We start from the raw sequence: 15,975 nt of genomic DNA on the forward strand, positions 1-15,975 counted from the left end.
TACATTCTTCCTTGACACACATGCCACTTTCTCCTTGAACCAGGTTATTCTGTACGGGGTATTAAGCACCCCGCAGTGAAGCGAAGTTATGCTGAGCAAGGTCAGTGCATATGTCGTGTTGACGCCAGAGAATAAAATGAGCATTAAATCCCTCCTTACCTTTCCTTTCCAGCAATAACTGCTCCAAATAAGCTCAATTGTTATTTAAAGTCTTGACAGTAACACAATCTAATCGGCCTAATTACAGTTGGCATCCCCTCATTTCCCTTTTCTAATGTTTGCTAAGCTTGAGCTTAATGTACTGACAAGATGGTTCTACTAATAGGAATGATGGGTGATTGCTGAGCCAATTACCTAAATCTCTCCAGTATATTATTTTTCTAATTCTTTCATATACATATAGGTAAATGGGGCAGCATGCGTGGCACTGGGAGACTTAGTGCCTATGGTATGAGCGCAGATGTAGGCACACGATTGGCTGCAAGAGAGCTTTTGACCCCCCATCAAAATGGAGGACCCTCAGAGAGTGCATTGACCCCACGCAGAGCTGCGCTGTACATCATAGGTGACAAGTCACAGCTCAAAGTAAGTCTTTTAAGCTTAAGTTGGCCTAACCAGGAACAACCTCTAGTAGAGATGCACCGATGCCTGTGTTTTTTAAAAAAAAAAGGTATAAAACTGTGACAATGTGCTTAAAGGGGTTGTAAAGGTTCGTATTTTATTTTCTAAATTGATTCCTTTAAGCTAGTGCATTGTTGGTTTACTTACCTTTTCCTTCGATTTCCCTTCTAAATATTTTTTTTCTTTGTTTGAATTTCTCACTTCCTGTTTCTCCTCAGTAAGCTTTCCACCATCATCCGAGCGGTGGAAAGTCATTTAGAACAGCTTACTGAGGAGGAACAGGAAGTGAGAAATTCAGACAAAGAAAAAAAAAACATTTAGAAGGGAAATCGAAGGAAAAGGTAAGTGAACCAACAATGCACTAGCTTAAAGTAACCTATTTAGAAAATAAAAAACAAACCTTTACAACCCCTTTAACATGAGCACATAGAATAATAAGGAACATTCACAGTGCATTAACATTTTGCATAAATATAATCATTCAGCACTCTTCTTTAAACCAATCCTGATACACGTTTAATAACAAAGAAACACAAAATTATTGATTATCGTTATTTCACGCATTGGTTACAGTGATGTCAGACGAACAACACGCATCCCACACCTTGTTATATTTAGCTGGGCAACCTCTTTGTTCGAAAATAAGCTTCTCATAAGGCAATACCTGATTTACTAACCAAAGCCATGTACGTATAGATGGAGGAGTGGGCTGAATCCATTTAAGTGCCACAGCTTTACGATCCATAAATAATATTTCCATTTACATGGTCCTAGCATGTCTCGGCCACAACTCTTTGTCTAGGACTCCCAACAAACACACCAATGGGGTACATGGAACAGGGATTGACAACTGCAGTCAATATCTCCGTCACCTGCTGCCAGTACCTCTCTATGACTGGGCAAAGCCACATAGCATGTGTGAAGTCCGCACGTGGGCAGGTACACCTAGTGCAGGTAGAGGTAGGTATACGATGCATTGCATGCAATCGAACTGGAGTCAGGTATGACTGATGGAACATATATAGATGGATCAGTTTATTAATAAACAGCTGGGGACACCGATAAATGAGAGGCGATACCTGTTTTTTAAGAGTGACTACAGATACTTGTGCTCAAGTACTTGCTGATACCAATTACCGATGAAATTTGAGCTCATGCAAAATGCATCGCAAAGAATTGCATGTGGTTTGCACAGGAATGCTGTGTGATTTACTGTCTGAATCACACTTCTCCTGTGTGAATGCGGGCGGAAGTCATTATGACGAGCCTGGGTTCACACGGGAGTGGTGCAGAAAACACGTCATTCGAATAGGATTCGCACAGCATTCCTGTTCAAATGACATGCAGTTCTTTGCAATGTGATTTGGGCCCATTCATTTTGTATGGACTCAAATCGCACTACAAAAGGTATCAGAATTTGCACAAGTACTCGTGCAAAAGCTTAGTATAGGCACTAATACTGGTATCGGTGCAACCCTAACCTCTCGTATATAAGAATCAGTACTTTCAACATATGTTGAAACTAAAAGAGAAGTGCTGATGCAGTATTGTTTATATGTTATATTTTCTTTTCACTGATATGTGTGTTTCCTGTACCTCTTACCTAGGGAGTAAAGCAAGACCCACTTCAGCAGTGGGAACTGGTCCCCATTGAGCTTTTTGATGTGAGACAAGTGAAGGCCAGTTTTAAAAAATTGATGAAAGCCTGTGTACCTAGTGCCCCCTCGACAGACCCCAACCTGTCGTACCTGCGCACACTGGAAGACTCCGAATGGCTTTTACAGGTCTGTCTGTACACACTGGAGTGCTACTTATGACTTTTTTTTCACAACATTTTATGGTCTGTAAAGCATCTGCTGACTTTGTTTCCTTTGTGTTGGGTCCCTTTAATTCTTTTAATACAACATTATGTTTTGAGCGCTGTAGTTTCCTGTTATCTGACATTCATATATATACCAATTCTTTTCAGATTCACAAGCTCCTTCAGGTCTCTGTGCTGGTTGTAGAGTTACTAGACAGCGGATCTTCTGTTCTGGTTGGATTGGAAGATGGGTGGGATCTCACTACACAGGTACTGGCATTGATCAGGTTCATTGTCCAATTATTATTTGAGTAACAACCTCAATATTCTTATGACCTGGAAAGATTTACTGCAATGTTTTAAATGTATAAAGCAGCCTTCCTTTTTTTTTTTTTTTTTAAGGTGGTGTCCCTAGTCCAACTGCTGTCTGACCCATATTACCGGACTATTGAGGGTTTTCGGCTACTCTTGGAGAAGGAATGGCTTTCATTTGGTCACAGATTCAGCCATCGAGGTGCACATACTGCAGCCAGTCAGAGCAATGGTTTCACTCCTGTTTTTCTGCAGTTTCTGGACTGTGTGCATCAGGTAAATGTTCATTAATTTGTGATTAATGAGTTCTTTAGGGTGTGTTTTCCATTTGTAGTCCTTGTCTTTTTACATTTCTGTTTCAAAAATGTTATTGAATTTTATAATTATCCACAAACTTCCGTTTAAAAGAGCATGTACAATAATATAAGAGATATGGATATTCCATTAACAGAACATGTACAATAGTATAGTAGAAAAAGGCGTAATCATTCAGGAAAGTAACTCTTCTAAATGTAAATGAAAATGGATAACCTGGCGGATTGTAGGATAAGATTATGTAATATGAAATGTCATAATCATAGCTTCATGGCAGCTATTTGATGTAAGTAATTGAGAAATTAAGTTGATTGAAATAATATAATTATGTCATCTATGAAGAGAATAGAATGAACCTATAAAGAAAGCTAAAGTTAATGTGTTATAGAATAGCTGGGGGAATAAATCAGGCTAAACCAGGGCCAAGTTCCTTCTCTTGGCTTGGCTTTATCTGGTGCGAAGGTCAAAAATCCCAACTATTCAAAGCATCTTCTATTACAGTTGGTATATCGGATAATTAACAAGAATAAACCTAGTAGAGGGGATAGGGCACAGAGGGGGAGAGAGAAAGAAATGTCCAGGGGGGACCAATGGTTAGAGAATCAGCTGAAGGTAATCATAGTAGCGGGGTGGATATTATAATCGCTCAGGGAGAAATTAGTGAACAGCCCAAACCAGGGGGTAAATAGTGTTTGATCCAAGGTCTCCATAAGGATTCAAAATTAGAAACTTTTATCTAGTAGTATAGCTTCAGTTTTAGTATGTATCGTAGATTGTGTGACTTTGTTTGACTGACTCTATGCAGAGAGAGTTGGATTTCCACTCTTTGTCCTTTTACATTTCTATTCATTTTTCATGGTTTAGCCTCATTAAATCATGCAAAGTAAACAAAGCTTGCATTTTATACAGATCCATTTGCAGTTCCCCTCTGAGTTTGAGTTCAGTCAGTATTATCTGAAGTTTCTGGCATACCACTACGTGTCAAACCGCTTCCGCACCTTCTTGTTGGATTCGGACTGTGAAAGAATAGAGAAAGGTGAGAGCAGCGGCTTGATCTTGGAGGAGTTTAGGTGTATATTGAGCTATCTTGTCCAGTCTGTGACATCACACTGTCTTCCTTCTAGGCATTCTCTATGAGGAGAAGGGCGATCGAAGGGGCCCCCAAGTATGCAGATCAGTATGGGATTATATGGAACGGCTGAATAAGAAGAATCCAGTATTTTACAACTATATGTTCAGCCCTGAAGATGGAGAAGTAAGGACAAAAGAATACATTTTGTTTGGGCATCTCTGAAGTCTCATCTCTGAATGTCTATAATATATCTGTAGACTGATATGTCATTTTAAGAAATGTTTTGTTCTATAGGTGCTGCGTCCATACAGCTCAGTGTGGGGTCTTCGCGTATGGGATTATTATACTCATGAGGCAATGAGTGAAGGGCCTTCGTATGACTGGGAGCTTCTACAGGGACCCCGGCATATAGAACCCGAGAAAACGGACAGTTCAGCCCCACAGACCAAACGCAAGATTATTTGGCCTTCGTATCATGCACCGCAGCGTGTTCAGCCCGATGCCATCACATGCTTATTAGAGGTTTGATTATTTAAATACAATACCAAAGTGTGAATAATGTTTAAAGGTTTTGTTGTACATGCTGGAAAACTTGCAGAGACTTGTGAATCGGATCAAACGCTACAGTATTTTTCAAGCACTGTTAACTCGCTCATAAACTCCATACAGAATCTCACTCAAAATCCGAAGTAGTCTTTTTTTTTTTTTTTTTTTTTTTTTTTTACTTTGCTTGTCAATATCACTAGGCAGTATTATGGTAGTCTTATTGCAATATTTTCTGTTCGCAGGAGTTGCAGAATTTGGAGATGGATTTGCGGCCTGTACCAGAGCGCTGGAAAGATACCTGGGATAAGGTCAAAGCTGTCCACAGGACAGAAGTTCGACACGAAAGTCGAGTAAGTATACCTCTACAAGACTTTCTTGCTTGTTGTGTCCTTATCATGTATATTGCAACGTAACTGGACAGTGAGCTTTTCTGGTGATTTTCTACAAATGTCAGTTACTCTGAGCAAGTGGAAGGACATTTGTTAGTATAGCATGACTATTTTTTTTTTCCTCCTCCAACACAGAAATCAAGCGCTCTTTTAATGTCATCAAATGTGTCCTCTCAGCGCCAGTCATTGGGAATATATCTCCAGGAAAGTGGTGTGGGATCTACGCTGAACCTAAGCTTAGAAAGTGGTCCAAGCACAACGAGTACGCCTACCAGTGCAGGGAAAATGGGAGCTCGCAACAGTACTAGCACCTTATACAATCAGTTCAACACTGCAGAGAGAGAAAACAGGTAATGACATTACAGTGTGCACTATAACACATATTCGGGTATTGTAGAGGCTGTGGTAGCTTCTACATATGCAATAAAATCTGACTACCTTGGAGATAAAAGAGCAAGGTGAATTTCTTTGAGTCTGTTATAACAACTAATGTAGGCTTGTAATGTGTAAATGTTTGTGCTGCATGATGTCAAATCAATGATTACAAATTTGCAAGGTATCAATGCAGTCTAAGGCTCGGTTCACACTTGTGCCATGCGGGAACCCTGCAAATCCCTGCATCGCACCTGACTCACACGGCAGTTCACACTGCCTTATGCAAACTTCTGGGAGTGTCAATACAATGTCAATGACCCCCCCCCCAGTTAAGCTTGCATATCGCACTGCCAATTCACAGTTCAGACATGGATCTGATTCTGGTGCGGACCAAAAAATAAGTCCTGTGTGAGTTTGGGCCGAATGCGATGCGATATCAGCCATACTATATGTATGACTAAAATCGCATTGCACTTACATCGCATTTGATTTGCAGTGCAAGTGTGAACTGGGACTTAAGTTGATACATTTATTGTCGACTATTAATTTAGTGGAAGATATTACACATCATTTGCACTATTGTGATTTATGAATTTTGCAATATGTTGGTGACATTTTCAATATTAACCCAGCTGATACATTTGTTTTTTGTTTTTGTTTGTAAGGATGCCATCCCTATCTTGCTGACATTGCTTAACTAAATCCAAACCCAAGGAAAAAAAATAATAATTTCTCTCTTGTTCATTGAAGGGCACAGCCAGATCTTTGTGATGAATTGTATTGATGTTACTACCTGCATGAGAAGCATGCTAGGTGCAGTGCACAAAAATGTAATAAATAAACACGCCCTTGGGGAGGCCGTCTGCTGGTGCACAAACCCCCTATCTGCAACACACAGCTCAGGTTTTTTTTGCTTGGCACTTAGGAGTCAGGACCTAGGATTACATTTTTTGATGGTGCTCTAGGACAGATTTATTTTTTTCTATTTGAGAAAAGTTTACCCCTTTTATTTAGTAGCCATTTTGTTTTATTTTATTTATCACGATATTTGTTGTTCAATCAAGACATCTACATGCTGCGGAGCTCTTTATCCCAGCTATTTGGATTGGCTAGTCCAGGGCGAAGTTTTGAAGGCTGTACCCGGACCCCACTGCACCAAAGCTTGCAGGGCCTGCTTAGAATGTGTCACTCAGGCACTGGTCTCTACAAGTGACACTTTTAGGAACTTTGATGCTACTAGAGTGTTTTGTAACATCCGCACTGGTCATACTGATGGGGCATGTGTAGAATCCACTAGATCCAATCTGGCTGACAGTTTAAGTGTCATCATTTCTGGGGTTCTTATTTAAATGTCTTCATTCAAGTCCAATAGTTCCATATGGAATTCTATCCAAGTCTGTTATAGCCTACCTCCACCAAGCAGACTTTCTATCCTTGATAGCCATCAAGGATGCATATTTGCATGCCCCCAACTTTTCAGCAAATATTGCCATTTCTGTTTTGTAGTGGGCATACCACACTACCAGTTTGTAGGCCTGCCATTTGTCCCAATATCTGCTCTTTGAGTTCACACCAAGGTGTTCTGGCCCTTGTTGTTGGCCTTACTACACTCACAGGGTATTCCCATTCTGTTAAGGGAACAGTCACTTCAAGTTCTGATTCTCAACATGATGCAGACACTCTAGACCCCAAAAAAGGTTTAGTTGGATTCTAAACCTTCAAAAATCTGTGCTGGAACTGACACAACCTTTAGAGTATCTGGGTCTAGTTCTAGACAGGACAAAAGCCAGAGTGTTTGTTCTGCAAGAAGACTTCGGGCTTTTCATTTCCAGACGATCCAATTATGAAAATGTGCATGAGACTTCTGGTATTGGAAGGTTTTTACCCTAATGCAAAGAATGCATTATGGTAAAACAAAAAAAAACTTTTGCCCTTAGAACCACTCCAGTTGTGCATCCCAACTGAAAACCTGCCTCGTCTCTAGTGGAATATCTGTCACAGGTTGCAATCATACATTAAAATTGTTGCATAGACTTTGACAGGCGGCCTGATTTATAAACTAATTTGATGCTAATTTGCTCAATAAATGTCCCTCAGGGTGCTGTACTGGGCTTATGGCTCTGCATACTGAGCTTCATGTCACATGGCCATTGTAGAAAATGCTAGAATGGTAATGGAGTTTTTTCTTGTCTTTCCAGGTCATATGAAGGGACTTTGTATAAGCGAGGGGCTTTTATGAAACCTTGGAAACCACGTTGGTTTGTGTTGGACAAGACAAAACATCAGGTAAGAAAACCAGAAGATGGTACCTTTTTTATGCATCCTCATTTTTTTCATGTGGTTTGCACAAATTGATCCATTTCAACCTTGTATAGGTAGCTGAACTTGATAGTAGCTGCCTTCTGCTGACAACTTGGAAAATTTCATTACCCTTCCAAGTTATTGCTTACCAGGAACTTGCTGAAAACTATATACTAATAAGATAATAGCAGCATGAAAAGAAGGGCCAAAAGCTTCTCAAGAGACAAAACGGAGAATCGGTGATAGCGGTGTACTACAGTCGCCATTCGTCCTGTGCATGTCTCCTTCCCCTGTTCTTCATCTCAGAGCACCGTGAGAAAAATTATGACATCATCATAGATAGGGTGGGATGGGTAGGGCCAGACATGGGTGAGTCGGGCAGGAAAGGGGCAGCGCTGTGCTTTACTGTTTGCACAGTACCGGGAAGTGCCTGTGAGCAGCCACATTCACCTGTACAGGCGAAGCACAGGAGAATTACTAAATGTCTGGATTAGACTGTTTCTAATTTGGCATCGAGCAATTACAATAATGCATAATATAAACGTTTTCTATATAGAAATAAAGAGTAGTTTTTCATATTTAACTGGAATTCCACTTTAAGCTGGGTACACACTGCGAGTTTTTATTTTTTATTTATTTTTCTCCAACCAGCGGGTCGACTGAGAAAAAAAACTCTGATCTTCATCCAAACAAGCGATGTGGATGCAGTAATCTTCTCGCTGTGCTATTGTATTCTGACTGCGGGAATTCCCCTCTATCAGAATACACTAATCAGCACTGCAGCAACTGATCACATGCTTGTTTTCCAGCAGGATCGTTTGACAGAAGCCGATCTAATGATTGGCTGAGTGGGGTACACACGGATCGAAATTCCGCCAGTTCTTGCTGAACCAGCCGAATGATGATATGTGTATATCCCGTTTTAGTCAGTGATCAGATATATGTCCAATGGGGAGATCAATGTGCATTTAAATGTGGTAATGGGTAGTTGGGACTCATAGGGGAAGATTTACTAAAACTGGTGCACACAGAATCTGGTGCAGCTGTGCATAGTAATCAGTCATCTTCTATGTTTTAGCCCATGTTCACATCGGGCCGTTGTGACATGTCAGATCGCCGCCTATTGCCGGCAATGACACTGTCTGAATCGGTGAGATGCTGAATTTAGCAGCGCCGCACCAATTCCCAAATGTAGTTCCTGCACTATGTTTGGTGACTTCAAGGGCAATTTGAATAGAGGTCTGTCAATTCGCCCCTGAAGTCGGACTGAAATGCTGCTTTGAAATCGTGCAAGTTCAAACCGCCCCTCAGTGTGAATGTGAGCTTATTGTCAAAGCTTAAATGAACAAGCTGAAGTTGGAAGCTGATTGGCACAGCTGCACCAGATTTGGTAAATATCCCCCAAGGTGTGCACTGTGGTGTGTAAGCCGTCAGTCTCCCATGTCATTTCAGTGCAAAGATGGGGAAGAAATGTCTCCTTTTCACCAGAGTTGGCATGTATTCTGTTTTTTTCATAGGAGAAAAAGTTTTTTTTTTGTTTTTTTTTTGTTTTTTACCCCTTCTCTTAGCTAAATTTTGTTTTATAAAAAATAATTTCATTGTTGTGCTTCATTTGTACCTTCCTTTCCCCTAATAGCTGCGCTATTATGAGAGCCGTACAGACACTGAATGTAAAGGGGAGATAGACTTGGCGGAGGTGGAGTCTATCTATACTGGTACCCCAACACTGGGTGCTCCCAAAAATGTGGATGAAAGGTCATTTTTTGATGTAAGTATAAATGACAAATCCTCATAATACTTTGCAGATATTATTTCTTTCTTTTCAGTTTAACAAATGTTTTAATGCATTCACCTTTTCTTCTCTGCAGGTGAAAACAACCCGGCGGGTTTATAATTTCTGTGCCACAGACCCTTTGCTGGCCCAGCAGTGGATTGACAGGATCCAGAACTGCCTGTCCGATGCGTGAGGCTTCAGTAGTAGTATCATCCAAAGACGTCAGGATGTCACTGAAGTATTAGTAACTCTGGAGTACCACATGGCAGCTTAAACTGAACTGATCACCGGTGTCAAGTGGGTGTTTCCAGAGAAAGAACACCTTGGCCCCTTTATACGTTTTCAGCATCCAATGAGTCCTTTTGAAGTCGTCATAGAGCAACATGCAGACTATGGCTTACGGTTCTTCTGAAAAAGAAAAGATTTGTAGACACTGTAACTGGCAACAAACGATTCAGCCAAAGTATGCAGCGTTGTGCTTGGTATTTCCTGAGAACAGCTGTCAGCTCAGTGGCCCGGTGCCCTTTTAAATTAAAAGAAGAGAAGAAATGTCCTTAGTTGATGGGTGCCAACACTTAGGCTTTTTTATTCATGGTTCCCAACGAAAGTGATTTGTAATCCTGGAAACTATTTGCATCTGGTTAGTCTCTTGAATGTTTACCTGTTGCTTATATTTGGTTCAGCAATCTTTTTCAATCTTAACTTATTTTGAAATGATAAATAGCTAGACAGCAGACCTACACATCCATGTAACAAGCCCTACAGGTAGAAGAGTTCAGCATAAAATGCATCTCTGGTTACTTTTTAGTAAAACAACCTTGACACCATCATATTTTTTTATTTTTTTTTCCATGGAGATCCATTAATTCTTAAAAGAAGATGTCATTTGGCTGTAATGGGGCTACACCAAAGGGATGGACATTTGCACAAAGGATTTTTATTGTCCAGTCCTCACGCACTGGCCCCAGGAGGGTTGGAGCTTGAACTCTGAAGACTGTCACTTAGGAAACCAGGTGAAAACCACTAAGGATTTTATTACTACTTGTATGTAATAGGATTTTGCTTGCTTATTTCTTCCTGATGTATAGATTGTGAAAAAAAAAAAAGGGAGGAAATGTTATGTAAAACAGTTTCACAAAATAATATAAATATTCAGAAACTTCTGTTCATGAGCCCCAAGGACTTCAGGACCACGTCGATTGTCACCAGGACTGTGAACTATGGAAGATCGAAGCAGGGACATCATCTTGTGTTTACTATGTGTGCCACTTGGATTAACAGGAACATTGTTAAACCGTTAATGGTATTTTAACTCTGTGGTTATTGTACTTCATTTAATAATAATTATTATTGTATATTGCTGTATATAGAGGAACGTCCAAAGCAGCATGATACTGAAGGAGAGGTTGGCTGGGAAGGGAATACTGAGGATTTTTAACTCTTTCACTGCAAAAAATACGATCTTATTCTGTTATGTAGCCCCGGTTCTTCATTCACTGTACACTAACTCAGCCAATTATGATTCATAAGCCATCTATTAAATCCTGTTTCTGTTACACATAGAGATATGTATCTGGGCATTATTGAAACCGTTTTGTTTCCTCAAATATAAGCCAGTCATTGAGGGGAAGGAAAAATTCAAGTATAAAAATCACTATATAGACTTGAGGGTGAAGATGTAAGAGGGGACACAATGCGACGGCAGTATTTCTGGAAAAGCACTGAAAAATAACTTCTGCATGCCAAAATTATCAGGTAAACCCACCTAACTGCTATTGTTCCCACCCCACAAACTAGTTTTGGAAAATTCGGTAATCTAAAGGATGAACTGATTAGTACAACGTATGTATAACTAGTCCATTTTATTATAGGGAGCTATGCCAAAAGATGGACAACTGTGTAAGAGCGAGTGTGAGGGACAGTTATCAGCTATGCAGAAATAGTTTAGTGATTAAACAGAAAATTTAACTTGCTGAAATGCATCCGACTAGAACAAAAAACTTAATTTTCAAGCCCAAAGTATACTGTGTGGATGAGAATTTAGACCCCTTTCCTATGAATGTTCCTATCGGGTCAGTTTTTTTAGCCAGATCTGATCCTCCATTCTTCTCTATGGAGCGGCAGGTGTAAACAGATCTGTGTCCATTTACACCCGCCTACACCTAATCCGATCCTATCTGGATGGGGATCAATTCCCCTTCTGTTCAGCGGATCAGATTGGATGGCCGTCCGTTTTACAACCTACCGCCCATAGAGGATGAGCAGTCTGTGCCCGTGTCCACTCTGCATAAGCGGAGCAGACACAGGCCTGTCATCCGTCTCCTCAACGGGGATAAGCGGACAGATCCCCTGCTGAGCTAGCAGATCACAGCCTCAGTCTCCCTTGTGTAAAATGCCTTAGTCTGGTCACTGACAAGGAAGGTGCTGCCTTGGAATCAACTACTGATGCAGAATACTTTACTAATCCCAAAGGGAAATGAAAGTCACACTGTGAGCAAAAAGTTAAAAAGATGTTTATGATGCAAACTGACAGTAACATTGACACAGCCATGTTTGTTTCCCCCTGTAACATAGTTTTATTATCTATTGATCCTGCAATTAAGTCTGTTATCCTTTCAACTTCTTTAAAAAGACTATGCTGGCCAGCGAAATTAAGAGGGTAGAAACCAACTATGTGAGAGTGGGTATTACCGCGCTATCAGAGGGAGGGTGGGGAGGGGGGGTGGGGTGCAGCTGCGGCACTGGAAGGTGTATCAGACCATAAGTAATATTAATGGGGAAGGTAGTGCTGCGCTATGTGTGGAGGATGGAGAGGTGGAAAGGAAGTGAAGGGTGGTCTGACTGTGATAGTACAAACAAAAATGGCTTTAAAAAGAGCCGATCAGTGAGCAGGCTGACAAACTTATAAATATTCTAGACAAAAGTGCAAGTAACATAAATTCATACGTTCTTCTTAGTGGGAGGGAATACACAATCAATAAGGTGATGAGAGGTGCAAATAAAGATATACAATCTGTGTCACACAACCCCCAATTAGCTCTGCTGGGCTCAGTGATGAGCTAGTGCGAAAAAGTCCATAAAGCAGTAAACTGGTGATAAAGATCGATAAGGCAAAAACTTTAACACTAACACCAGAGATCTAAATAATAATTGAAAGTCCAAAATAGGGAAGTGATGGTGTGGGTCCGAATCGATAATGTGAAGAAAACGTGGGTATCCAGTGATCCTTTTAAGGTGACTGAGGATGTCCCCTTACCTTACTGCTGTAAGGTAACAGCATATGACTCCAACCACATATGGTTTATCCAAAAGGGCTCTGGTCCAGGGAAACTAGGTCCTCCTTGGAAGTCGCGTCCCAGGATGGCCAATGTCTCGCGCCCGGGGGGATAAAACCACCAATAGTGTGATATTGTTTTAAAACTTTTAATCAACATAAAATTAAAAGCGAGGGTACTCACATGGTTAAAATTAAATCAGGCATATAAAAAAGAGAGGGGCAATCGTTCGCCAACGTCACCTTCGGTACCTCTCAGTAGGCTCTTACGCGTATTCGTCACAAGCGTGACTTCTTCAGGAGTCCTGAAGAAGTCACGCTTGTGACGAATACGCGTAAGAGCCTACTGAGAGGTACCGAAGGTGACGTTGGCGAACGATTGCCCCTCTCTTTTTTATATGCCTGATTTAATTTTAACCATGTGAGTACCCTCGCTTTTAATTTTATGTTGATTAAAAGTTTTAAAACAATATCACACTATTGGTGGTTTTATCCCCCCGGGCGCGAGACATTGGCCATCCTGGGACGCGACTTCCAAGGAGGACCTAGTTTCCCTGGACCAGAGCCCTTTTGGATAAACCATATGTGGTTGGAGTCATATGCTGTTACCTTACAGCAGTAAGGTAAGGGGACATCCTCAGTCACCTTAAAAGGATCACTGGATACCCACGTTTTCTTCACATTATCGATTCGAACCCACACCATCACTTCCCTATTTTGGACTTTCAATTATTATTTAGATCTCTGGTGTTGGTGTTAAAGTTTTTGCCTTATCGATCTTTATCACCAGTTTACTGCTTTATGGACTTTTTCGCACTAGCTCATCACTGAGCCCAGCAGAGCTAATTGGGGGTTGTGTGACACAGATTGTATATCTTTATTTGCACCTCTCATCACCTTATTGATTGTGTATTCCCTTCCACTAAGAAGAACGTATGAATTTATGTTACTTGCACTTTTGTCTAGAATATTTATAAGTTTGTCAGCCTGCTCACTGATCGGCTCTTTTTAAAGCCATTTTTGTTTGTACTATCACAGTCAGACCACCCTTCACTTCCTTTCCACCTCTCCATCCTCCACACATAGCGCAGCACTACCTTCCCTAGAAACCAACTATGTGTTACTGAGAGGGGCACTTACAATGGTTAGCTTTTATTCATTAAGTTAAAACCTTTATCCGAAAATTAAATAAAAACTGCTTAAAAGTGTTAGCTAGAGTGAGGCTTTTTTTTTATTTGCTTTTATGAAAAGTGAATCTGAATGGTGCATAGGACACTACCCTCTCTACAGGTTATTAGTGCTGCTGTTCAAGTGTTGCTTTGTTGCTGCTCCATAGACACAGTGTAGAAGTGAGCATAGCTACCGAAAGACAGAACGTGTGTTACTGATCGGATCACGGGTAAAAAAAAAAAAGACTATTGCAGCCGCTGCATCATAGGTGTTGGGAAGCTGTAATGTAGAATTTTTTCGTTTTGGAGTTCAGATTAAGCTTTGAACATCTGTTGCTGTAAAAAAAAAAAAATGTTCTCCCTTTCCTGTAAATTTTATTTTGAATTATAAACCTAACCCCAACTAAGATCTATGTATCTCCCGGACATGCTCCATCAACTGGTATGTGTTTATTTTACTTTAATACATTGACATTTTATTAACGCTATTCTTTTCATTCTTGCTATAACCAATGAGGTGGCCGAGATAAAAGCCCTGTTTAAAGTCTGAACTCTGGGGAAACAGTTAAGCATGAAGATAGAGTTGTTTTAAATGCAAAAGGGTTTGTATGTCTCTCCATTCATTCCTGTGACTGACCTACCCCTGCCAAACAGCACACCTAGCCTGGAGGAGAAGCAGTAGCCTGATGAACTCCTCTCTGTCACTCTGATCTTTCCTCCATTCAGCATGTCTCATGTTAGTACATGCACAGTGCAGCACCACTGGTTTCTGGGGATTTGCAAGAGGCTGATAAGAAGTACCTAAAATATTTATATTTTTTTAAATACACTTTTATTGATTTATAATAAACACACACTCCTTGCACATTTTTTTTTATTTGCATGGAGTTCAGTTTTAATGCTACTGCCACTTAAAATCTATTTTTAAATTTCTAACTTATAGAAGATCATATTTATTTTCCCTCCTAAAGGCCACCTCCATTCAAAACGATCTATTTGGGTAGGAGGTACAGTATGCACAGACACCTACAACAGCACATTTATTCTCAGTATTTCAAGTATTAAGAGCAAGAGTTTCTGAAAATGTCCTTGCGCTTTAATGCAGTCATTCTATTTAATCTCGATTGAAATCAATAACTGTGTTGACCCAACAGCATCATTTTAAAGACCACCTTTATGGTTAGTTTTAAAATTAAATATCCCACTGTGCAGAGATTTTATCTAAGTTTCTGGTCCAGGTAATAGCGACACCATAGCGCCAACGTACATTGAGGGAGATATCCCAACAAGGGCATGGATCTCACACTACATACTAGAGGCTCTCTCTATCCAAAACATTTACTTTTAAAGCTCAACTCTAAGCAGAAAATGCATTCATCTAAAAGGTACTTTTCCCATGCAGCTGGCATATATCTTTAAAATGTAACTCCAGGAATTCCATTGCTTTTTAAAATCTGACAGCTTAATGATAGGTTAAGTCCAACGAGGTGTATGTCACCTTGTCTACTTTTCTCGTTAACAATGTACAGTTTTACCGAGCGCAGGTAGTGCAGCTATTGCTGTACTCCCAGTGCTCTGCCAGGAGAGATGCTGCTTTCTCACAACAGCCACTCGGCCCGTTCCTCCCCTCTGCTGTGCATTCACAGAAGGCTTTGTATTTTTGTGAATGGGTTCAGATACTACAAAACGTTCCATTATTGTGCGAGAGGAGGGGCAGGCAGAGCGGCTGACCTGGGGACCTGGAAGTGTAAACAATAGGTATACTTGACGCTCATTAAAAATTTAAATACGTCCGTGAGGTGGCATACACCTCAATAGACTTAACCCAAGCAATTTGGCACATTAAAAAAAAAAAAAAGAAGTAAATTCTTTAACTGTTTGTTATTGGCATCCTCTGTTTTACCTTACTAGAAAGAGTAGACACACAAAAGCTCTACTTTGTTGCATTGCAAGGTACTGTCATTTGTAAACAGAGGATATACTTACAGGATGGGATAACAGAGATTACCTCATCAGAAGGCTTCTG

General features: G+C 40.4%; 1 protein-coding gene across 6 annotated transcripts in view; it reads left to right on the top strand.

The window, feature by feature from the left end:
* Positions 1–11,494, top strand: part of SBF1 (SET binding factor 1) — a 175,642-nt gene extending 164,148 nt beyond the window's left edge. For 4 of the 6 annotated variants that reach the window (XM_040343183.1, XM_040343186.1, XM_040343184.1 and 1 more), the window contains 12 exons: positions 404–585; positions 2,229–2,405; positions 2,591–2,692; positions 2,825–3,010; positions 3,959–4,085; positions 4,174–4,304; positions 4,416–4,643; positions 4,910–5,017; positions 5,192–5,406; positions 7,630–7,717; positions 9,369–9,500; positions 9,601–11,494. In XM_040343183.1, the coding sequence (XP_040199117.1) occupies positions 404–585; positions 2,229–2,405; positions 2,591–2,692; positions 2,825–3,010; positions 3,959–4,085; positions 4,174–4,304; positions 4,416–4,643; positions 4,910–5,017; positions 5,192–5,406; positions 7,630–7,717; positions 9,369–9,500; positions 9,601–9,699 (1,775 nt within the window). In that variant the 3' untranslated portion in view covers positions 9,700–11,494. Of the gene's footprint in view, positions 1–43; positions 101–403; positions 586–2,228; positions 2,406–2,590; positions 2,693–2,824; positions 3,011–3,958; positions 4,086–4,173; positions 4,305–4,415; positions 4,644–4,909; positions 5,018–5,191; positions 5,407–7,629; positions 7,718–9,368; positions 9,501–9,600 lie in introns of all 6 variants that reach the window. The other 2 variants (XM_040343181.1, XM_040343182.1) reach the window with 1 other exon arrangement.
* The last annotated feature ends 4,481 nt before the right edge of the window (positions 11,495–15,975 follow it).

Source organism: Rana temporaria, chromosome 3 (genome assembly GCF_905171775.1).
Source record: "Rana temporaria chromosome 3, aRanTem1.1, whole genome shotgun sequence".
NCBI classification, from domain to species: Eukaryota; Metazoa; Chordata; class Amphibia; order Anura; family Ranidae; genus Rana; species Rana temporaria.